Source organism: Lichenostomus cassidix, chromosome 1Aa (genome assembly GCF_008360975.1).
Source record: "Lichenostomus cassidix isolate B80296 chromosome 1Aa, HeHo_3.0, whole genome shotgun sequence".
NCBI lineage: Eukaryota > Metazoa > Chordata > Aves > Passeriformes > Meliphagidae > Lichenostomus > Lichenostomus cassidix.
The window spans coordinates 5,931,716-5,956,288 of NC_139480.1; the positions used below are offsets into that span (position 1 = coordinate 5,931,716).

A 24,573-nucleotide genomic window follows, 5' to 3' on the forward strand; every position below is an offset into this window, starting at 1 on the left:
CTCCCTCCCTCCCTCACGGCCTGCCCCGGGCGCCGGGACAAAGGCGGCGGTCCCGCCCGGGCGAGGCGGAGCTGGGCCGGGCAGAGCCACCGCCCGGCCGCTTTATCCGCCCGCCGTGGGTGGCGGCCGGCGCAGTGCGCATGAGTTCGGGCTGGCTGCTCGGCGGAGCCCGCGGCGCTGCTCCGGCCACCTGCCCGCCCTCCGCCCGTTCTCGTTCCGCCCTCAGCCGGGAGAGGCGCGGACCCCAAACCCGGTGAGTGCCGCGCCCTCTTCGGGGGGCTCTCCTCGCTCTGCGCGGGTACCCGGCTCAGGGGTTCTTTGCTCCCCCGCCTGCTCTCGGGCTCATCTCCGCCGGGGTTCGGGTCCGCTGGCGTGAGGGAACGAACCCGCGCCGCTCCGCCTGCCCCGGCTCGGTCTCGCTGCGGGGAGAGGCCGCGGAGCTGCGCGTCCCTGTCAGCCCGCGACGGCAGTGGTTCGGCGTTACTCTTATTACTCACTAATGGATTTTTAATTGTTCTTCCCTCCTGTTCCAAGAGCAGCTGCGGGCGGGACGGTGGGTGCTCCGTGTGCTGCGCGGGCTGTGGTGGCGGGCGGCACCGGGGACAGGGACAGCCCCGCAGAACAGCTTTGCGCTTGGGGTAGTTTTGGTACACAGGCGGGGAGGAGAAAAACTATCAGCAAACTGCTGCCCTGCCGTGTGTGAGGCTTGGCTTCCCACTGTTGAGCTGTTAAGAATTCTCTTCCCCTGTGGATTTCTTGCTCTTCCCTATCATAATCTAAAATTTGCTTCTGCTAATCGTCAGCTTTAAGAAAATGTGTTTAAGTAAAGGTTTTATACTCGTGAAACTTTGATGCATGCTGTTCCTGCCTGACTCAGAGTGATGGAGAGCAGCTGCCTTATGCCTCCTCTTGGCATTCCGACTGTCTGCAATTTAAGTTTTCCATTGGAAAAGCTGTTGGTGTAAACAGTAGAAGATTCTAGTTCAGGATATTTTTCCCCTTCCCCCTGTCAGGTGCTTTTTCCATCTGGAGGTGGTAAGAATGAGATGGCTGGTGCTTATTAAGATCTTAATCTTAGGTGGTTCGGGCGAGGTTTAGTGCATGTAAAGAGAAAGCACAGCCTTAAAAACACTCTCGGGATTTTCAGTAATCCGGGATCTCAAGGGCATGTTTCCTGTATAGTTTTTGTTTTAGTGTGGCAGGGAGAGGAGGTTGCTTTAAGTGGAGCTCTGTTGTGCTTGGTCCTGTGCATGGGTGTAGCAGGAGATGATTCCTGTGGTAACCAGCGTGAGGATGAAATAGGAAAGAGATAACACAGCATCCTCTGAATTTTTCTAAACATTTTGTAAGGATTTTAAACTATAACAAGTATCAGAAATGTAACAGTTATTTCCTTTCCTCTCACTTTTATGAAGGGACAGACGGAAAGACTTCTTTCCAAACCCTAAAGCATAAGTCTTAGCTTTAAAAGCTTTTGCAATTTCTGGCTTATGCTAATAAAAAGATATTATTTGAAGACTTTGCCACAGATCCTTGACTAATGCAACCTTGCAGATTGGCTTTCCTTGTACAGGTACTGTAAAAAATAACGATTGTAGCTTTTCTCCTTCCGTTGCAGGAATTATTGTTGTATAAGGGGGGAGCTGATGTTTAAACAATAAAAAGGGCGGGGGGGAATGTAACTTGCTTGGGTCTCCAAGAAATGAAGTTATTACTTATTTTTCAGAAATTGAATAGTCTTTCCCAGCAGTGTCTTTCTTATAAAGGATTTGTTTGGGGGTTTACTATAGAGAGTGAATGAGTAAAACCAAGTTTTATGACTAAAAGTGCAAGTAATGCCTGGCATTAGAAAGGAACAGGAAGATTCTATATTGCATCTCTGTTTTGTCAGTAGTAAAACTCTTCTCCTCCTGTTAGTCATAGCTGCTTTTTCTCTGCATGCCTTTGAGAGAAATATTAACCAAGAATGTTGGCAGACGGATTGCTGGTTGGATATAGTAACTGGAACAACTTAACTCCTGAGCAGTTGACAAGTCTCAGGCTGACTGACCTTCTGAAATACTGGAGCATGAAAATAAATGAGCATATGAATGTGGCTTTCAAAGCCAGCCAGACAGGCTGTTACTGTTACCATGTCCTCCCTCCTCCTTTTTTTTTTTTTTAATTAAAAAATAAAAGCAAGTAATTTTAATTTCCAGTGTAAGTAACTGCTTAAATATATTCTTTTCAATTGGGTGTGTATGGATTATCTCTGTACCAAGTAAAGTCCAGGGCCAAGACTCTACTGCTCTGTCTTACCAGTGCTGTTTTCAGCTCTGTTTACCTTGGGCAGGCAGACCTTTATGTACTTTCATAGGAATGAAATGTCCATAAATTAGTTAATTTTTAAAGTAAATACCCTGCTTTGTGCTTCAGATATCCTCTGCTTTCTTCCCTACACCAGCACAGCAGTCATAAAAAGAAACATAGGACGGCAGCCTAAAATCCAGTTGTGAGACTGTGACACAGCTGTGCTGGGGCTGAAAATCGTCTTGCTATCCTGAATACTCTGTAAAACAGGATTTAGCTCACCATTGCTATGACTGTAGCAGTAGTTACATAATGAAACCCTAAACCCCAGCAATGCTGCACCTGTAACAAGACAGAAGTTGACTAATTACAGAGGCGTCTATGCCTGAAATTGTTTATGTACACTTCATGGTTCTAAAGTGTTGGCTGTCACAGATAGCACCACCCTGATGTTAACTGGGGAGATTTAAAAAGAGTAACTTGAAAAGAATGGGATGCTTTCCTTGTTGAAATTTGCATAAGGACATTTGAAGTTGAAGGAGAGCTCAGCCACCACCTGGATGTGTTTAAAGCCCCATACAGGACTAGAGTCGGCAGCTCTGGGTGTCACACAGTTCTCCCACTGAGCAGCTACTGGTCATCAAATCTCAGCTGGAGAGTACCAGCCTTATCGTTATCCTTAGTAAGACCTTAATCTAAAGAAAAGTAACTACTTGTCTCTGGCTGTAGTTTTATTTTTAGTTGGGGCAGGAAGGGATTCTGTCACTGTAAACACATGGGAAATGTGAGCACTTTATGGATCTTTGGTGGTTTAATCCATAATGATGTGCAGGAGCCTTTGCCACTGGCTTTCATTTTGGGCGATGAGATTCAGGTGATGCTGTTGCTGATGCAGTGAACTGGGATCAGAGTTTATTTGCAAGGGGAAAGGTAAAGATGTGTGGCTGCATGCTTCACAGATGCCTTTTTTACCCTGATAAATTCTGTCTTGAGGGTGGACCAATGTGTTTAGCATCATCAAATCCTGCACTGATATTCTGCTGTCTGCCTTAAAAAAAGGAGCATTTCCCAAACGCTGCAGAGAGGAGTATGAGGTACTGGTGATTTACATTCTTGTGCTGGCTTGGTTGTAGGTAGCAGAGTCTCTAAAGTAGGGTCTCAAAACAGTAAAAAGGATGTTCTTGAAAATCTAGAAGATCGGTTAAGAATGAAGTGCAGTATGGAATCCACATTTTCTGGTATCTTGTAATGTGGTCAAAGGTGTGACCTTAGGCATTGTTTCTGAGCAAAGCATGATTTGGAGAATTCAGTATAGTAATTGAATTATTACTTAGGTGAGGAAAATGTTGGTTTGTGATTGTTTCCTTTCTTTTAAAGTGGTTGCTGCATTTAATTTGAGATCCAATTCACTGAACCATTTAAGCATGTGATGAAATGTTCTAACGAAGTCAGATTTAAGTTTTACTGAATTGCTGCCTTGCCCATCTAGTTTTTTCAAAAATATATGTACACAGCATTAGTTATTTCATTGTTGGCAGCTCTCACAAATTCTAGTGAGAGTTGTATGAATGACATTCAGTGTGTTTCTTGAGGCTCCAGCTTCCAGATTTAGAAGACTGAGAGAATCTTTGTTTTTAACTTTAAAACTAACGGATTTTGTAGCTCCTCAGCCTGTAGAGGAAAGTTTGAATTTTCACAAATGTGCCACACAAACCAGAAAACTTAAAACAAAATATTGGGGTTACATACATTGAATTCTGGGAGTCTTGCATGGTTCTTGGCACTCTGTAATTACTTTGAAGTTGCATATCTGTCATGGGCTGACATGAGAGCTGCCTGAGTTCACATTTGGCTAAACATTGTTCAGTCCTACTGGTCACCTGTTTTGCAAATCAGCATTGATATCCAAGGAACTGGCTATGCAAATACTGGTGGTCTGGCTCTCATTTAGCATACCTTACTGTCATAGATTCTGTGTCTGTGTATTTTTGTTTGTTTTTATTAATGCTCAGTATTTCTATTTTTCTGGCCGTACTGTGGTGACAGTCCCTCTCTAAACAAGGGCAGGAATGTTTCCGGGCTACTGAATGTTAAATAGCCATGACTGTTTCAGACAGGATTTTTCATGAGCAGATAAAGAATGTGAATCATACTAAATGTTATCATAAGCTTCTATACTTACGACATGGAGAAGAAAAGTCAGAATTTAACCATGTTGGCCAGTTTTGGTTTACCTTGCTTCCTAAACATCAGCTTCTCTCTGTTATTTCAGTTTTGTTTGATTCTTTCTGTAAGAACAGCTTATAAATTTACTGTCTGATTCTGTGGAGGCTTTATGTGCTTAGCAAAACCTCTTCAGCCATCCTGTGTGCTCCTAGAATTAGTCAACTTGCCTGTGAGGTTTGGCCTTTGTAGGCAGTACTATTATTTAGTCTATTCTTTTACCAGAAAGCTTAAATCTGACTCTACATCACAAGAGTAAGCTTACCTCTAAAGCTCAAGGATTTACTCAGTATTTCACATATTGAAGGAGTTAAGAAGAAATCAGTTGCTGATAGCCCTATTCAGAAGGAGTAAATTCATCCACCATAACTAACCATCAGTTGGTTTTAAGGAGTTTGGAACAGCAGTGGTTCAGTGAAGACATGTCATGGGCCAGCTGGTTTTGTTTAGCTCTGATCTTGTACAGCTGGTTCAAAAGTATGTTGCAGGAGCACTTAATACAAGGAAAACTTCATGAGGTTATTAGACACAAACACCTTGGCTGTTTTGGGAAGCCTTGTGGTCTCCTGACCACAGCACACAGGAATCTGAATGAATTCCTACTCTCCTCTGCCTTGTTTTACGTGCTCTGCTGTCAGAGGCTGATAGAGATACAGGTCTCTAGTCTGTCCCTCTACCATCGTTTTTATGAAACCCATCCCATAGTAACATTTCTAATGACCACAGAGTATTTCCACATGTTTTTCCAGATGCTTAACTCTCCAAATTCAACCACCAGCATGGAGTGCAAGGTGACTGACAGTATGTGCATTGGTATGTCTGTACACAGCTGACATTAAACCAGCCTTGAACTTCACTGACCACTTCTGTTTCAGTTGAATCACTGAGAAGGAGCTGGTTGAAAACAAAGCCAAAGCATGTGTGATGCTTGGAGTACACTCGAGGCTGAGAAATCTATCTTGAGAAATGTTTCATGCAAAGAGTGTTCTGGAAATTGTATGTATAGTGAAAGGGACAGACTGATCTTGCGCCCTTTTAAAAATGTATGATCATTTTCTAAAAATTGTCAACTCACCTTAAGTATATTGTGCAGTTAATGGCCTGGTGCTGTCTGCTGACTTTTGGCTCCTGGCTTACGTAGCAGTTGATTTTTAGCATTTAAATGTCTTGCACTTTTGTGGGATTGATCTTTTTGCCTATTAAGCTAGTCTTCAAACAGGATTGTTAATAAAAAATTCTTTCGGTCTCCTGCTACTATAGAAACAGTCCCTTGTAAATGCTAACATTGAGCTTCAGTGAAGAAGTAACCTTAGTCAGCAAAACTATAAAAATATCCTTTTTGAAAGGACAGACCGCACCTTATCTTTGATGGCAACTTAATACATTCTCTCTGAATTATTTGCCTCTGTCAAAGCAAAATCAAATCTTTGGAGGTGAAATTCAGTGCTAACTTCAGAATCTTTCAATTTCCTCTTACCCTCTGAAAAACATGCATGATATGTGACTTGTATTGTTTTAAATATCTCATGAAGGCTCTCTCTAGTGATCACTTCAGCTGATAGAATCACATCTGCCCTAAGATGCCTTTCTGGTTTAATATCTGGGATCCTCTCTCCAAATAGAAGTGTGTCCCTGTCACACTTCTGCACTCCTGTGTCATGGTGTGATAGCTTTTTTATTATTAATCTGTAATGGTATGGGCAGACATCTCTTAAACCAAGCTAAAAAATACCCACTACAATGACTGAACAACAAATCCCATTGCAAGCAGCTTTCATTTTTAATGCATCTCTGAAGGTCAGGAGGAACAGCCGCCTGTCGTCCTGCTGCTCCTGCTCTCTCTGATCAAGGTTACCTTATTTTTGAACCCTGCTTGTTACCTGGGCAATCCTACTGAAACAGACTGTGGGGTCTGGAAATTCATGAGATTCTTGTCTATTTCTGTCTTAAATCTCTGAAGTCTGTTGCTTAATAGAGTTGACATTAAAAGGGTGAAGGGATTTTAGTGTTAGCCATGGTTAGGAGGGGAATTTGTCTGTAAAACACGCTATATGTATTGCAGCAGTGCTGGGCAGCCTCAGCTGTAGCTGCTCTAGACACTGTACGAAGGTGTAGGCGTTTCCCAAAGCATGAAAAACACAGCAAAGGGGAGAACAAATAATGTATATGAATGGATTATGATTTTATTGACATGTGCCCTTGATGTGTTAAAGATGATGTAAAAGATAGAAGAGGAGAAAAATCTTCCCCCACACCTTTTCTGCAGGCTCACAGGCCATTGCATCACTCCCAAGCTTTTCTGAAATGAGAAAACTCCCAAAGAAGAGCAAGCTCCCAACACAAAAGCAGGACTGGTACTGTAATGTTTGATACTGGCTCTTGTGTGGGTGGCTCTCTGAACCAGCAGCACTCACTGCCTTTAGTCATTGTTCAGGAGCTTTGTGAAACATCTGAACTGGAGCTCCAGAATGAGTAATGGGTGCTTGCTGGGAGCAAAGTTATTATTTGTTATTTGGAATTTGTGGCTTTAATGTTTATTGCTGCTGAATCTGGGTGTCCTGCTGTCCTGAATGCAGATAGCCCACCATCAAACTCAGTCCTGGTTATACTAAGATATTGCTGTTGCAGAGGGCAGGACAATACCCCTAAATACTTCTACCTCAAAATTTGGGCCTCTTGATTAGTTTCTTGGTAACTTGTATTAGTATGTTGACCTGGTTTGTCTTTAAATGTGGATCTTATTTATGATATCTGTTACAATCTGCAGCTATGACCTCCCATAATATAGTCTGTAAAATATTCGTAGTTTTGATTATAATTATAGAAATCTTGTAGTCTATAGCATCACTGAGGCACTGAACAAACATGGTGAGTTCAGTTTATATTGGGATCACCTGGATAAAAATTTCATGCTGCAGCTTAAAAGTGTTGGTGAGAAATAATATTTACTTTGTGTTGGATGTCAGTGGGAGTACTCACCTCTTGCTAGTCCTTTTTTTCCATCTGAACATCACCTTGGCAGTCACTGAAATCTGAAGTCAGTGGGAGTTTTCTGTGAATTTCAGAGGTGTCAAGATTTTCTCTGATAGTGTTAAAAAAATTTTATGTGTTTGTATTTGTTCATGTGTAGTATTTCAGAGGAGTCAAGATTTTTACTGATAATGTTGGCATCTAAAAATTGCATAGATTTTCTTGTGGGGGTGTGTTTATGTGTGGCTTTCAGCGCCACAGGGTTTGTTGCAGATGGAGCTGCTGTTGCAGGGTATGTTCCATGCTTGGGCTGCTCTTTTCCTGTTTGGCTTTCTGCAGCACCCAGAGGTACAGCAGCTGCCTCAGTGCTCCCATGCCTGTCCTGTGAGTCTGAAAACAAGGACCATGAGCGTGTTTCTACCTCTGTGGCATCACTTAAAGTCTATTATCCTGAGGATGCATTATATCATTTATTGCTAAAGTTATTAATAGAAAAAAGGGAGAATGTCCTTTTTGTGTTAAAGCAAGGCTAAATCTTGATCGTTGGACCTAATGTTCATAAGCAGGGCTCTGAGATATTTTTGTTGTGGCAACCCAGTGCTCCGGATTGTGAATGTGCTCCCAAGACTTGCTGGACTGCAGCCTAGCTACATTGTGTGGGAGCTTTCCCACAGGACACGTTGGTGCTGCACCTCTGGTAATGTCATAGCCCTCTCCTGGGATGAGAGATCAGCGGGATGGAATTGTTGCTCACTATTGGCAGATGTTATCTCACTGCTATGAAACACTAATCAGCTTACCAGAAGGCTCTGGTTTCTCAGCCCTCAGCCCACAGCCATGGGGAGCAAGGAGAAGTAATCTGATTGAATTGGAAATTCAGGCTTGACTTTGCTTCTCGTGTCGCCTCTTGAACCATAATAAAGGGAGAAGCACTTGGGAAGCAGGGCCATCTCATTTAATTTGTGCAGTGTCAGGGGAATGGTGTCCAGTTCCCAGCTGGTGGCATATAAGGTGGTACCTCACAACCAGCTGTTTTGGGGAATGTGTCACTGCTGTTCACGGGTCACAGGCAGGGTGGGTGAAAAGATGGACTGTTAGCAAACAAGGCAATTTCTCATTGCAGAGGGTGGTTTAATGTATTGGAGCGAGAAATGAGCTAGGTTCTACTTTTTGCCTACCCCCCGTTCATGCTGTTAGTGCACTAAGATGACTTTTGCGTTTGTGTCCTTGAGAATAAAAAAAAAAAGTTCTGCCAGAGTGTTTTGGGAGATGACGACAATTCAGAGAGGTTTTACAGAACTGGGCGTTGGGAAAGCTTAAACTGGGGACTTTTGCTCCAGTGAGTGCTAGTGCATATGTCTGTTTCAGTAAGTGTCTTCCAAATGTACAAGTACTGTTTCTTCATGGCTGAGTGAAATAAAAGCTCTTGAAGCTTTAAAATGCAGTTTGTAATGTGCTGGTGCAAAAATGGCACCAAGCTCTGCTCATAGATCTTTCACCAGAAGCAGGTGGCATAGAGCTGCTTCAGTAACACAAGTTAACTGCAGCAGTGTTAGGAAATGAATGGGGTTCTGTTTCCCTCGTGTGATCCCATAAATAGAATTCTTGTTTAAAACCAAATAAAGGTACTTGAACTGGGCCAGTTGGTATCTCAGCCAGTGGGATTTTATTACTGTTAATGATGTGTCATAATGGAAAACACAAATTGAATCTATAGGACAAGGATATATGCAGGGTTCTTGCTTCTGTCTGTAGACATCTGGTTTGGAAGCACGAGAGATGGGGTACAGAACCTTTCCATGTTAGATTTTTTTAGTTATCTTTTTGAATACAACCATTTCTTTAAAAAGATGCCCATAAAGGGGTAGATGTGTTCCAGAGCATACAGATAAGTCCTTTATTAACTTGTGTGCGATCTTTTTTTGCATTTGTTTTCCATTCCTTTTCAAGTGTTTTAACAAGCAGATTTAACCATACCACTTTATTTTCTGTTTCCAGACATGAATAAAGCAAGCAGCCCCACGTAACACTCTGATGGCATTCTGTGCTGCATCGGGATCAGCAAGTCAAGAAAGTGTGATGCCTAGGAATCTCCTGTCGGATCATCCTGAAATGGCATCTGAAATCTCTCCAGAGCACATGCATGGGAGCATGGAGAGGGCTGGCAATGTGGAGAATCGTGGCAGCCAAGCTAGGTGCAGAAATCTTGCCATGGTAAGTGTTTAATGAGCCTTGTGCTTAGTGATACAGATTACATTAATAGCTCTATCCACATCATGCGATTTTTGTTTTATTAAGATTGATTTTTGCCATTTCTGATCCTAAGTGGTTGCTGGTGTTGTCTCGGTTGTTAAACTCAAATGCCAGAAATAACTTCTCTGCTTTGGTACAACAGCTTGTTATTCTGGTCTGATTGTCTCTGAGAGCTTGGAGAGTTGCTTCTCTCCAGCCCTTCCTCCCAGAGAACCAGGAATGGCAGTAAGAGCTGCTCTGCCCTTGCGTTTTTAAGTAGCTCATAAAGGAATTTAAGGATAGTGGTTGTTCTACACAGTGCTTTTTGCTTAATCTCTTTGTTGACGCTCCTGAATAAAGGTTTCAGCTTATTCCACCTTAATTAGATGAGTAACAAACATGTCACCATAAACAAAGCCGTCCTCACATTAGTGAGTATGAGTGTGTGGCCATTTAAATCGTGAGTGAGTAACTGAGGGAGTAGGATGCACTTCTGCATTTTTCCCAATTAGCAGGGTGAATCAGGCAATGAACTCAACAGTACACTTTGTACTGTGACAGGCTAGAGCCTAGAAAGCAGGTATAGTTCCTTCCATATTTTTTTATCATTGCAACCATTTGAAAAGCATCTATTTTTAATTGAGAAAAGAGTACTCTGGTAAACATGCTTGCCGTAAGTGGAAATCTAAATCTCTGTCTTGCGTTAAATATGGAATTAGGCTTTCTGTCTCTCTCCCTCTGCCCTCCCTGATAATTTCCTTTTAATGTGGTAGTTTTTTGTGGAAGAGTAAGTGGCAAAACCTGTATTTAGCTATACGTCAAACGCACTCATGGTTTTGAGCTACTTTGTGAGCTTTCTGGCACCTGGAGGCAATTTTAAAGCTTTTCCTTTTTTTCATTGTTTCTGCTGAAAATACTGTTAATATGACTCTATCCTTCAGCTTGTGTTGCTAGTTAAAACACAAAACAAGCCTTATGAAATTTAGTTCCTTAACTATTTCTGATCTGTTGTAGAAAAACATTGTGAAGGATTGGGGTAGGAGAGGTTAAGCACACCATTTGGACTCAGGAAGTTAGTGTATGTTGTTTATTTTATGAAAACTGGTTGAATTTTAGAGAATTACAGAGGAAGTAGTACTTTGCTAGAGAATTACAACTTAATTTTACATAAGTTGCAAGTTAATTTTGCTCATTACCACTAGTTTCCCAGGTTATTACAGTAGTAGTCAATCATGTTGCCTTGGGTTTTATTCTTAGCTGCAATAGCAGGCATGAGACTGGACATTTGAAATGATCAGTATTGAATAACAAAGCTATGTATAAATCAGCCTGTTTGTACAGTCTCATCCTGGGTCTGCTGTGTCAGAAAATGACGTAGATTCCCTTAGTCTGACTAGATCCTGCCATGTGATAACCCATATGATGATGCATCAGCTAGAATTGGAATCCCTTCCTTCTCTGTAATGCAGTCATTTATAGATGGAGTAAAAGTTAGCCGCAGACTTAGGCAATTCCCATCAGACCTGTGAATTAGCACAAGTTCTCAGAGCCTTTAGTTTGTCTTGTTTGAGTTTGTTCATGAATAGAGTGAAGTGTGTACCAACAAGTTTAATTGTGGTGCCACAGATCCCCTTCCATGGTTGTTCTTCCAGCACTGTAGTAGATGGCGTGTCCAATAAGGCTGACAGCTTGCCTGTGGGGAGTAACAGGTTGGGCAAGGAAAACTCTTCTCAATACAGGCATAATTTCAGTTTCCAAATTTGAGATTGGGTTTGTGTTAAACTGAACATGAAGGAAACTCTGCCTATTCTGCCTAATTGCTGGAACATGCTCCTAGATGTGTTATCTTCTTGCTTCAATAGTTTTATTATAAAAGTTCAGAAAATGCAGAAGCTTTGATGACCTAATGAGGAGAAAGAAATAGGCAATTTCATGAAGACAAAGAATTTCTTATTACACCCATTCTGAGAAAGGAGGGGATGTATTTTCAGGCACACTGAACCTTCATAGCCTTGAAACAGAAGCAGCTAAAGACTTAACAGCCTCTTCATTTATCACTTTCCTGGGTCTGTTCACCTAGAGACATGGCAAGGAAGGTCAGGGTTGGCTTTGATTTTTGGGGGACTTTTGTATTGGCCTTGCAAAGGAAAGAAGTATAACAGTGCTTCTCGTGACAGGCCTGAACTGCTGCAGGTTTCTTCCAATTTGATTGTAAAAAAAACAGACTCTTAAGCTTCTCAGTGTCAAACTACATTAGTCACTAAATATAACCTTTGTATTGCATCTGTGTAATTCAGATAAACGCAGGGATGTGATAATGGGGACAAAACTTGGACTGGCTTTAGCCTTCACTGACTGCTCAGAGCTGGTTTGGCTGACTCCTGGCTGGCCCTGCATCCTGTGTGTCGCTGCTGGCATCACTTGCTGGGCAACTGGTTGTCAGTTTAGGAATGACTAGGAGATGGACATCAATTGCCACATGCTAAAAAGGTGTGAAAATTCTGTATGTGGGATGTTCCCAGTTCAGCTGTTGTCACTTCAGTTTAATTTTGCCAAATTCCTCAGCTTCTCTTACCTACACGATGATGCTTTTAGTTAATCTTTGACAACTGTAGGCTTCCAAGCCAAATTTCTTTTTTTTTAAATGGAAAGCAAGGTGCTGCCTTGATTTTAGGAGAATTTCCACAGAAATTAAAGATGTTTGGGTCTGTATTTATTCTGATGAATTTGTCACAGAAAGTTGAGTTGAGATGGGAGGAATGTATGCCTTGATATCTTCATCTCACGTCAAAGTTTGTAGCCATAAAAGCTGGTAAATATGAGGACATGAATTTGCATGTATATTTTGGTTTCTTTTTAACAAGGAGGATATCCGTATATCTGCTTGAGAGAAGTGTATTTTCTTGATGCATGGAATCAGTTGCACTTATCCAAGAGTGAGGGCAAACGAAAATACTGTTCTTGGCAATTTTAGCTTCCAAAACCCAGTCTGGAATGACACTCCCAGACATGTGGTATAAGAATTAACTAGCCATGAAATATAGTTCCAGCAATTTAAGGACACTTAATTTAAAGATAAAACTAGGTCTTGGGGTTTTTTTTAAGCAATTTGTCTTGTTCCATTGACTGAATAGGCACAGACCAGCTTTTTAAAGCCAATCCTCTTTCAGTGCTTCACTCTGGTAATTGGACTGGGTATCTATTCTCAGCCATAAGTAACTGCTTTAGTTCCTAAGTGTGAATAATGTGCTAGGACAATGTTACCTGTGAAAATCATGGCAGAGGTGCTGGTTGTACCTAAAGTGAGCTGTGCTAATTGGAACTGCCACTAATAATAAGCTGTGTCAGTGCCTTGGATCTGTTGCTAGAACTTCAGTACTGTATCTGAACATGTCTTACTGAGGGATAGCTTTGAGGGATGGTGAGTTCTTGTTATTCTTGGTGGATCACACTGTGTCTTTTATTTTTTTGCCTTTGGATCACACAGATCCTTGATTAATACCACAGTTCACCATCACTCTTTTTGGGGCAATGGTGACCTCCATAATTTGTTCAAGTGATTTAGTTTGATCACTAATCAAATGCCTTAAGTTGGGAGAGGCCATGACTCTAAAAAAGATATTTTTCTTGTATTGATTGTTATTTCTTCAAATAAGCTTCCCTTCTGGCTCTAACAGGACTTGATAGCCAGTCACTGAAGATGATTTGTCACTCCTGAATCCTGTATATAGTACAGGTGACATTCTGAATGTTGGTTACATAGACATGAAGAGCAAGTATCCTGTGAACAGTCTGAGCTGGTTCAGTGTTTTGTTTCACACAGACATTTAACTCAGGAGTGACCTGGTTGTTTTGTAGTTATGGTGTCTCTCATAGCCTAAAAATTCATTGTTATGATCTTTATCCTTTTTTGGATCAGTACAGATAATTCAGATGCAACAGACCTGGCATTCTAAGGGCACCATGTTTGTATCCCTTTACGCCAACCCCTCTGAAGAGGAATCTGAGGAAAATACACTGGGAATCCAGTGTGGATTTAGGGGCTCTGGAAAAGGACAGATCATGTGTCTGTTAGCCCACTGCCACCCCTTTTTCTCACAATTTGAATGAGTCTTGTGATGCTGAGCTGCACTTCAGGTACATTCAAGGGAAAGTCCTGAGAAAGATGCCTTTCATAAAATCAATGTGTTTTTCCCCTTTGATACTCCACAGGCTTTACTGTACTACAAGACCTTTCACTGTGTCTAAGGACTTTGCCAAATAACCATACCCAAAAAAATGAGAAGAATTTTTGACTGTTTGCTTTGTAGGGATACAGCTGCCTTGGGGCAGGTAGAAGCCATTCCTTACAGGGTGTGGAGAGAGTTATGCTATGCTTCATCCACTTTAAACTGATGTTAGTATGACCTGGAAGCAGTATGCCTTGGAAAAATAAGAACCTGACTGCTAGCAAGGAATGATCTTGCTGTAAAATGTGCTAGTGAGAAAATAGGTCCTGAAGGCAGTTTGGGCTTTATGCACAAACTGTATTATTCTGCTTCAAAGCAGGATTTGGTAGATAGAGATTATTCCAGCAGGTGGGCAAGTCTGCTCTTGAAACCACACTGATAGGCATTCCTGAACTTCCAGAGTGTTTTCTTTGTATATTTCCACTACTTTTCTCAGAATACTTGCATTAAAGTTTCTGTAATATGAAAGCCAACTTCTACTTGTGTCACCTTCAGTGCATGTAGAGAAGATTTGTTGTGATTATATGGGTAGTCAACTTTTTATATATTAAAATACACACAGGGCTGCATCTGCCCACCACCCATTCATCCTCCCCTGTTTTAAATATAATGCATTCCATTATTTGAGCCTTCCTGTGCAGCTAAACTCGCAGTACTCCTTGCTTTGTTCTGGACCCTGTCCAGCTTGGCTGCATCCTTTCCAAAGTTCAGCAACTGAATCTGAACTCTGTGTTCTGAATGAGGATGTGCTGTCGTGTCATCACCCTAGTTAATATATCCCAGAATGAGACCTGCATCCTTGAACAGCAGATTTTTTCCCTCTTTATGGCACTTAAGCTGACAGAATCACAGATTGCACAGGTAACTTGCACTAACTTCATCTCAGCATCATTTTTTTGTTCATCTGAGTGCATTTTTGGGGGCCATGCCATAAAGGCTTCAAATCAAGTTATATGACATCTTGTGCTTGCAACCATCGAGGCCAAGTCAATAACCCTCTCATGAGAAATAAGCTTGGTGTGAAATAGTTTGACTTTTTTTTTTTTTTTGGTGAAAATTATTTAGTGGCTTTTGTCTGAAATGTCTCCCCACTTTTCTCAATGTTGTTCTAACACAATTTCTTTTTCCCTTAATTTCTATAAACTGATCAGCCTAACTATTTATCAAAGAAGTGTCTTCAGAGTTTACGTAGACATTCTGCTTGCTTTCATTAAAAATAGGTTAGAAGTAATTTGGTCAGTTTATGACTTTAGCTCATCCAGTTGATCTTTTAAGTACTTGCAGTTAATTTGTTTCCTCATTTGCGACCTATTGATTATATGCTTTGCTACCTGTTATGAAGCACGTGGGTACAATTATGCTCATAAACTGAAGAAAACAATGTTCAATATTATAGTCTTCTTCACCAAATGAAATGGTATTATCAAAACCATCAGATAGTGGGTTGTAGAGGAAGCACTTTTTGACACAGCACACAATTACACTCTGGAACTCCCTGCCACAGAATGCTGTGAATGCCAGTCATTTCCATGGCTCAAACAATACGACAAATTCATGCTAGAAAAGCTCATTAAGGGCTATTAAATACACAGAAGCATCTGGGAAGTCCTTAAGCCATGTATTGCTAGAAGGATTTAGGGGAGAAAAATATATATCCATCCAATATACAGCAACACCTCCCACCAGCCTCTTTCCCTTGTCCTGTGTGTTCATAGTTGCTGAAGGCTACTGAGCTGAATGGGCTTTTTGGTCTGATCCTGTATAGTAGTTCATGTTCTTAGCTGTAGTTCACTTGCTTCCAGCTTTAGTAATGCAGCAGTACAATCCATTCTGTTTCCCTTTTCTGTAAATCTACTCAGAGGTACTTGACTTCTTCATCTGTGCTAAAGCTTTTATACCTGTTCTGATACAGTTCCTGCATGCAGAGTTTTCCTTTTCACCCCTTCTGACAAGTAGAACTGCCTTTTTATTAACAGACTGTGGCCCAAGTGGTGCTACATTGGCCTTTGTAATACACATTAGAATAGTTTGCTCCCTTCATGGTTCTTTTGAGAAACATCCAGTCAGTTCTTTCCCATGGAATTGTGCCTGTTAATCCTTGGGTGCTGTCAAGTGATTGATAAATCAGTTGAATCTGATTTATTAACTGAATACCAGTTCTCCTGGTATTTTGCTAATTGAGGTTTGGTTCCTTAGCAGTTTTTAGGTTGTGCATGGTTGTTTTTTTTTAAGCACTACAGATGTCTTGGGATTTCCTGTGCTGCTCTGTTTCTGTCAAAGTTGTGCTGGTGTTAGGATTTTAGATCTGGATGTGATGATCAGAATTTCTTCAGATGCATATGAAAAATTGTGGGCCTCTGGATATTAAGTCATTGTCTTGAACAGGTAGGAAAGGAATCAAACAGTCTTTTCTGTAGAACAGATTCTATTATTTTCTTTCTCTTAATTCTTTTTTTTTTCCCTCTTTTATACCAAACACTGTTATAACAGATTCTTTCCTGTTTGGCGTAAGCAGGAAATGTTTGGCTGCACAGAGATCTAAAATATTAATGCCAGCTGAGCATACTCAGCTATTTCAGCTGTTTGCATCCCAAATTTTTTTGTCCAAGCAGTCTTTTTAATCCTTCTAATTTAATTTTAAGCTGAGGCACAATTTTCAAGTTTCAAATTCAGGATGCCTTTTGACAGTAGTTTTAAAGTCTGTAGTGTTAGGTGTATGTGAGATTTAGTTTTGGGAGGTGTGTTTGTGTATCAAGAGTAGGGAGTAGATGGAAACGATGAGGTGAATAACTCAAGTAGCTAAAAAGACTTTTCTTTGACTATTAAAAAACCTGGATTCATGAAGAAGAAGGGAGGCCTGGAAAACCAGCCTGGAAAGAATGTGAACTGTTCCAGTACTTGGAATATATGGAAAATGAACTAATTGCAAATAGACTAGGTTACCTTACTTAAAACTGGCACCTGTTAAGTTACAACAATTCCTCCCATCTTTCTGAAGGCTTTACTATAATACAGGTAATACAGGTGGGAATAAAGCAAGTCACTGCTTGCTTTACATCGCTGAGCTCCTTTGGTTTGACCAGCCTGAGTAGGTTTTTTTTTCCCCACTGTGATTGTGTGTCTAAAATGGGATTGTTTCCTTGGCTGGCAAACTGAAACATGCCTTGCCTGAGGGAGTTTCTATCCAGACTGGATGCCTTGCATCTCAGCACAGTGCCCTGACCTAACACTGCCTGTTCTCCAGAGCTGTTGGTTTTGGCTTTGGGTTTTTTTCTGATGCAATGTGACATTGATCATCTTGAAGGGAAACTGCTTGAGAAAACAGATAGAAGTGCTAACAGAGATGAGGCTGGCCTTTCACATCTTGGTATGCTATTTATTACAAATGTGTTTACAAAGGGATGGTTACTCAATTTAGATCCTTCACCTAAAGAGACGCTGCTCGTTTTGGCAAGATCCATGAGGGATGGTTAAATCAGGCAAAGCTCTCCCGCAAATCTTCCCTGGCATGGAAAAGTGCTCAGTCTTACAGCACAGAAGAGGATGGAAGGAAGTGCTTCTGGAAGTCTTTGCTTCCTTGCTTTATTCTTTGCTCAGCCCTTGATCAAACAAGTTATGCTCACATGGGAGAGCAGTGTTTTTAGGCGCATAGTGGTGCGGTAATTCCTGTACCACGCTCTGGATTTGCTGCCACTATGAACTTCTTAAACACAACTTCTTTTCTTTTCTTTTGCCTGTGTAAGTCTGGCTCTTGCAATGAGCTCACCCTCAACAAAAGGTTCTTGGACTCCTGTTCAGCTCCAGCTCAGGGCTACCTAACACGGGCTCTTTTCCTGTCATTCTCTCGCCTACTAGACATAGCAGCCCTATGAGTATTTGGGTGGGGAAGGAAGGAGATTGCAACATCCATTAAGGGAAGAAGAAAAAAAAACCCGAAAAACAAAAAAGGAAGGCTTGTCTGTCTCTTGCTTTTCAAGTGCAGCTGTAAAACTTTCCTTGGCCTTTGAAACTGGTGGGTGCAAGCTGTGGAATACGTCAGCCTTTGAAGTTCATCTTTTAAACAGGCAATGGCAAATGGCATCCAAATTTTAGCTTTTGTAGCAGTTTTGCTGCAAGCTGGAATAAGTTACTTACTCTGACAGTACACTATGGATAGTAAGACTAAGTTAGAAATACCCACACTTCTGTTTATCTTTCCCACCCACCAAATGCTCTATTGGCCACACAGGAGAAGGCAGCTAAGAGCCCCAAAGCATTTATTTTCTCATCTGTAACACTGAGTGCTTGGAGACCAACTGCCACTGGGTACAATGCAGCACATTATATTTCCTAATCTATAGGCATGACTTGCCTACAGAGCTATGTTGTTCTTATTTTTAATGCTGAGTATGGGGATAAAAGCTTTGTTTGTGCAAGGAGTTAACAGGTAGAGCTGCACACAGGTTTTTTTAGTCTAATCTAATGTAAGATGATCTGAACAGGCATGGTGAGTTTGAAGCAAGTTGTGCTGCCCTAGCAAGAATGTGGCTACCTCTTGGATATTTGTAGTGCATACCTTTATGTATTTACCTAAATTCTCCCAGCCCTCCACTGAGAAGTAGCCTTTTTACCCTGTCTGCACGTGCAATGAGGTGTCCTTGCTGCTTCTTGTTGACTTACTGACAGCAAAGTTTCCAGTATATGCTTGGCAGGGGAGAAATTCAATCCAGAAAAGGGAAAACCTCACTTGCTTTTCAACAACATATACTTACATTCCAGAACTTACACAGTTCCCTTGGGAAATGTCTTTCCTTTATCCATTGTCCTAATGTAGTGCCTTTCTTACTCATTCTTTGTCATATCCAAGCTTCTGGAAAAGTGAGTTTTTCCCAGGGTAAAGGGAATAGAGTTCATGCAGTGCTTCTCAGCTTCTCATAGTGATAATGTGTTAATCAAGTTAATCAACAGTAGTGACTCAGAGAAAATGAAGACTGGATAATCCAAGTGATTATTTATCACTTCTGTGGTCTACAGGATTGTTTCCTGCTGAAGAAAATAGCCTAAGGCCCTGTAGTGCTAGAGAACACATCTTCATACTTATTCTTGGGTTTTTCTTTCTGTAACTCAGAGGTAAAATCTTTAGAAACCATCTCTCTCCTTACTATTACTATTACTATTTTGTAATCTAACAAGTAACTCTGGTTAATAGTTTGTAGTGGCAGCAACACTTCTCAGCTCCAGTTTTGCCTCTAGAAGCCAAGTCACCCTTTGACCTAAAGCAAAAAAGGGAATCAACCTTTCTGGGACTGTCCTGAGTGCACTCTTTCTCTTCCCTGCTGCTCCCCAAAGTTGGGTACTTTAAAGGGCATGATACCAGTTGCTGCTGTTTTGGTTTTTTAACTTTTTTTTGTCTTCTTGCATTGTAGTGTCTGAATGTCTCTTTGGGAAGGTGTTAATCTTCCTGGCTTTCTTCTTTTTTCCCATAGGATGATGAAAGCTTGAAATACTTAACTCATGAAGAACAGGATGTTCTCATGTTCTTTGAGGAAACCATAGATGCCTTAGAAGATGACTTGGAGGAGATGGCCCTACGTGACAGTGGCATCCACTGTCAGTCCCCAAGGTCAACAGAAGAAAATGTGTCCAGTCATTCAGAGACTGAAGATATCATTGACTTAGTGCAGTCAACACCTGAGAGCAGTGACCATGAAGGCCCTTCCAGCAGAGATACAGAGCCAGGTAGTTGTGTTTCTTTTAAGTGTGAGTTTCTCCTTTGATCAGCCCTGACCTATTCAGTTCTCCTTAGAAACAGCTAAAGAAATTCTGTACCTTCCTTACTACCTCAAGATAAATTTGTTACACATCAGGAGCTTTGAGTACTCGGATTTTAATTTGCCTTAGGGTTTTTGAAAGTCTTGCTGTTACTGTAACTTTTTTTCCTAATTTTTCCTTTTCCCTCGTGGGGGTCATGCTTCTGATGAAGTTGTTTGTCTGCTCTCAGTCCTCTAAGCTGGAGACTGACTTGTCACTGTTGTGCACAGTCATTGCAACAAGGCACACAGTATTCACCAACCTGTTTATGCTCTGCTTCTTCCTAAGATTTCTTAAGATTTTCTCCAAGAGTTTTAAGATAGCAGATTGTTTTCAGTGTTACTTTGTGTGGGACTGAAAGGCACATGATCCCATCAGTGAGTTTGTGACAAGATAGCATATGGCATGTTGTTTTTGTCACCCTGTAGAGTGTGTTCTCTCTGTGTTTGGAGAATGAATCTATCAGCTAGTACACACAGTGGGATGTAATGAGTCCTCTCCTGGCTGTCTTAATAAAAAAATAAGAACTGCAAAACTCTTATGAAAAAGCAGCCATTGAAGCACAGTGAAACAACACACAGACTGTGAATGAGGAGCAGAGAGAGGGCTGTGATAGTGACCACACTGTAGACATGGTGATTTGAGCTGTAGCATTGCCTGTGAGTGCCATTGCTGAGAGTTCAGTTAAAGTTTCTTCTGGCTATGTGGGCTGAGGTTGAGTTAGAAAGGTAGGGAGAGGGGAGGAATGCATTCTGCTTTCACACTTTGCATTCTGCTCAGTGTGAAGAGTTAATGACTTTGCTGCTTTGCCTTTTAGTGGTGGATGCCACCCGGAGAGCCGAGAGCCCTCAGCCAGCTGTACCTGCTGACCTTCCCCCACACCCTCCTGCACCACCACCAGCCGTGTCTGAGACACTTCCTCTTCCTCCTCCACCCCCTCCTCCGGTGCAGCATCCAAAGCTGCTCCGTTCCATCCCCACTCCTCTCATCATGGCCCAGAAGATCTCTGAGCAGCAGGCGGAGAGCCGGGCGCGATTCCCTGGCGCCCTTAAGGAAGGGAATTCTGACAGGAAGAAAGCCCTGGTAGCCAACGGTGATTATTCTGCAGCACCTAAGCACCCTCCTGCCCCTGCCCCCAAACTGCACCGCTTCCCAAGCAACATCAACATAACAAATATCAGTGGCAAGGAGTTCAGCGAGACGATTTCCAAAGCGGCGGTTAACGTCCAGGAGCGGCGTGCTCAGGTGCTGGCCAACATCAATGGGGGAGCTCTTCTGGCAGCTGAGCTGGAGGAGAAGCTGCACAAAAACGATTTCTTGTCACGTAACAGAAGTTCTTCCTTACGGGATCTCTCCTCTGAGCAAACACGCTACGAAGCCCTGACAAAACTTGGCCTAGTTAAGGGAAAGCCAGCTCAGGACCAAGTGGACCATGCCCCAAACACTCAGCAACCTGATGTGCAGCCCAAGCAGGCAGACGCTGTTACCAATGGATATCAAAACATCCATGAGATTTTAAAAAGCGAGCCCAGCCCTTTCCTTCCTATGGGCAAAACTGTAACAATCAAACCAGAGGTGGCTCTTGCCGCTAACAAAGTCAGCAGCGCACAGCAGAACACAGAAAAAAGTTGTAATGATTATAAACAACCTGCTGTGAGCCTGGACATGAGGAGGAGGTCAGGTTCGCTGCCTAGACCTTCAGGCTTTCGATCCCAAGGGATAACGGTGAAGTTTTCCGGCCGTGGCTCAACTGAAGAAGCCAGGAGAGAGGCACTCCGGAAACTGGGACTACTGAAGGAGACTGTGTAACTGGGATGGGAACGTTGTGGCAGTGGGGGGAAAGTCATAGCATGGCTTTGTGCTAGAACAGTCCCAACAGGATTGGGATCAAGCGGATTGGAAGAAAAAAGGGAAAGTTCTCTGCTTCAGGCAAGCCAGGGAGGTACTAGACACTGTGGAATGGCCACTTGTGTTTATCCTAGAAGGACTGGCACCATGTAGGGTCATGTACAGCAGTGGGTTTTGGCTCTCCTTCCTACAGAGATACTCATCTGTTGCTCTTTGTGACTAAGAGGAATTTTATTTAATTCATGCTGGACTGTAGCAGGCATCATGAAGTGTATGAAGTTAATGAAGTGTACAGTGCAGTATTGTTGTACATAGCAAAACTGAATGGCAAATCTTCCTTTTGCTCTTATTGAAGCCAAAACTGAGAGCTCCATCTGTCCTGCCCTTGTGTCTGTCTGTCTGTGGGAGCTCGAGATGATGTCACAGCTGAAATTTCTGACAGTGTGACACCCTTCTGTGACTTTTTGTTGTCTGTGTTATCTGGCTTGGCTTTGTTCCCTGCCAGTGGTGGAGTCTTCTGCTCCCTCACTCTGCACTTGACTCAGAACTGTGCACAGGGTGGTTCCTGCTTTGACCTTCTCCTGGACAGAGCAGCCCAAACTTTGAACAGGTGACTGCCTCACTTGTCTCCCCTCCCTTCCCAGCCACCTGCTTCTTGGTCACGCCTGAGCAACCCACATGTCCAGGAAAGGCACCAGGAAAGCCTCAAGGATATGCACCGAGCATGGATTTCGCACTGACAGCCAAAGAGTCTCCTGACAATCTGTGACCCCAACTGCTCTGTCCCAGGGAGGATCTCACAGTGGAGAAGCCATAGGAACAAGTTAACTTTGTACCAAAAGCAAGACCCATATGTCAGAAGTCTTGTCTTTCACATTGGGGTTCCTGGGAAGGAACTGTTACTTTGGGAACAGTAGCTGTACTACACGAATTATAAATTGTGTTAGTTCTAAAACTGTCATTTGGTCTTCCTGTAGTTTGACAGCCCTAATAATCCTCTATTCACAGCCTTATTTGATTCTGCCCTGCCAATGCATAACAGAAGTTACAGCCAAAAGTCTTGCAGGCTAAGTGGAGTTTCAGGAGAGCTGCATGTAAGAGCACATAATTCCTGAATGGTCCAATTCGGTGGTATCTTGCCTTTGTTCAATAGACAAGCTGTTAAAGATATTCCCAAAATATATTTGTGTGTTAATATGATTTTTTTTTTAATATGGCAAAGCTGCCCTCCCACATTGAAACACTTTCCCTTTTTGTATTGCCTGAAAACATCAAGAATAGCCACTTTAAAATCAATGCCAAACTTCAAACTCTCCTTTTTTTTTTTTTTTTTTTTTTTTGTTATTCCTCCATGTTTGATTTCTCGGTGTTTTGGATTTTTTTCTAAAGGGAAAAACTGACTTACTCTCTGCACTTTTTAAAGCCTCGACCAACCCACTCCTTCTCCCAAGGAGCTGAGCAATAAACCTTGGAGAAGAGGAGGGGTGGCTACAGCAGAAACTGACACACCCTTTGGCGAGGAGTTCTGACATAACTGTGATAAACACGTTTGTAGTTCTTGTGATAAAGTATTTCAAACTTGCTGAGCTGTACTTGTAAACAAAGCTGTCGTGAAGGAAAAACCTTTGTGTCACTCTCAACCTGCCTCATAAGTTAAAGGGTTTTTTGTTGTGTTTTTTTTTTTAATAATTATCTGCTTGCTGCTTAAATTTTTAATTGTGTTGTTACCGTATCTGGCTGGTTCTGTTCTGTAGTTATTCTTTTCAGCCTTTTCGCTCAGTAAGTGATCATGTTCCTCATTGTGACAGGCTTGCTATACATAAGCAATCAGTAATTAAAATATGTGGCCATTCCTGGGCTGGCAGAGCACTTGGGCATGCATAATCAAACGTGAGAGGTGCTGCTGAAACAAAAAAAGGCTGCTTGTGTGCTGCAAGTAAAGCACAGGCTTTTTCTGCTGTGCTCTGAGTCTGTAGTCCTAAATCAGAAACATGAGGGAACACATAAAATACACCCAAGCACGTGCTGCAGTGCAGGCTGCAATGGAAGACGACATGTGGATGATGCATCATAATTTATTAACATAATCTGCTAAGTAAATTTAAATGTTTCACGACCTTTGTGCTTTTAAATCCTGGTAAAGCAAATTCTTCATTATGAATGTGAAGTGCGTACGAAGCAATCTCCACATCTAATCATTTCTTGCCACCTCTTCTTTGAGTTGTTTACAGCTGAGAGTCCATGCTAAGCAAACAGGGGGGAAAAAACCCTGACACTGTTTCATTGAAATCCAGTTCAGTTCAATAACTCTGTAACATCACCCTACTTTAAAAAAATACCAAAATAGATGTTTAATATCTAAAGTTGCTGTACACTGAATTAGCTGGATCATGTTCTTTCATCATTTTGCAGGGCTGTGTCCTCAACTGGTGGGAAGTGAGAGTTAGATCCTCATTAGGTAAATCAGTTTCTGCCCAGGGAGGACTTCGAACGAGGTATTCATTGTGGCTCTTCATCATAGCAGATAAATTCTTCTCTGTGCCTAAAACTGTAGTGAGTAAAGCCATGTACTAAATGAAGTTAAGTCTAGCTGCTAATAACCTGTATATAAATTTAGCTCTATTTTGTGTATCTTGTTTTGTGTGTATATGTTGCTGTGATTTTACTTTCTTCCCCTTTGTGCTAGAGGTAGCTGTCTTGCACAAATCTGATAAATCATCTATTAAACTAGAATAAACCCAATGAAATGATGGCTGATGGGAGGTGCTGTTGTGTTCTTTGCCACCCAGTAGCATGACTCTTTCTTGGAGGAGGGAGGTGCCTTTTCTTAATGGCTAATATTGATTTAATAACCTTTCATTTTGCAACTGTGGATGTGTGTTAGCCAGAGCCCAACCCTGTCAGGCCAGGTGATAGAGGAGGGACAATAAAAAAAGGTTATGTCTGACAAGAGATGTGTGTTCTCACTGCTGGGCAGCAGCTGTGATCAGGG

General features: G+C 41.9%; 1 protein-coding gene across 4 annotated transcripts; it reads left to right on the top strand.

Annotated features, from left to right (window-relative positions):
- Window positions 1-96: 96 nt before the first annotated feature.
- On the top strand, window positions 97-24,338 carry PROSER2 (proline and serine rich 2). 4 transcript variants are annotated; one of them, XM_085082698.1, is made up of 4 exons: window positions 97-253; window positions 9,481-9,696; window positions 19,409-19,661; window positions 20,551-24,338. In XM_085082698.1, exons 2-4 carry the CDS (start codon window positions 9,517-9,519, stop codon window positions 21,540-21,542), a joined length of 1,425 nt encoding a protein of 474 aa, XP_084938824.1. In that variant the 5' UTR covers window positions 97-253; window positions 9,481-9,516; the 3' UTR covers window positions 21,543-24,338. The 4 variants fall into 4 exon arrangements, with proteins under 4 accessions (XP_084938824.1, XP_084938842.1, XP_084938834.1 ...); XM_085082716.1 differs by lacking the exon at window positions 97-253 and adding an exon at window positions 331-472; XM_085082708.1 differs by lacking the exon at window positions 97-253 and adding an exon at window positions 531-553.
- The last annotated feature ends 235 nt before the right edge of the window (window positions 24,339-24,573 follow it).

What these genes read in the sequence shown, in the direction of transcription:
- PROSER2 (XM_085082698.1), top strand. Translation starts at nt 9,517, where the DNA reads ATGGCATTCTGTGCTGCATCGGGATCAGCAAGTCAAGAAAGTGTGATG. An exon ending in GGTGCAGAAATCTTGCCATG is followed by an intron (nt 9,697 to 19,408) that starts GTAAGTGTTTAA and finishes TTTTTCCCATAG; the next exon opens with GATGATGAAAGCTTGAAATA. An exon ending in CAGCAGAGATACAGAGCCAG is followed by an intron (nt 19,662 to 20,550) that starts GTAGTTGTGTTT and finishes TTTGCCTTTTAG; the next exon opens with TGGTGGATGCCACCCGGAGA.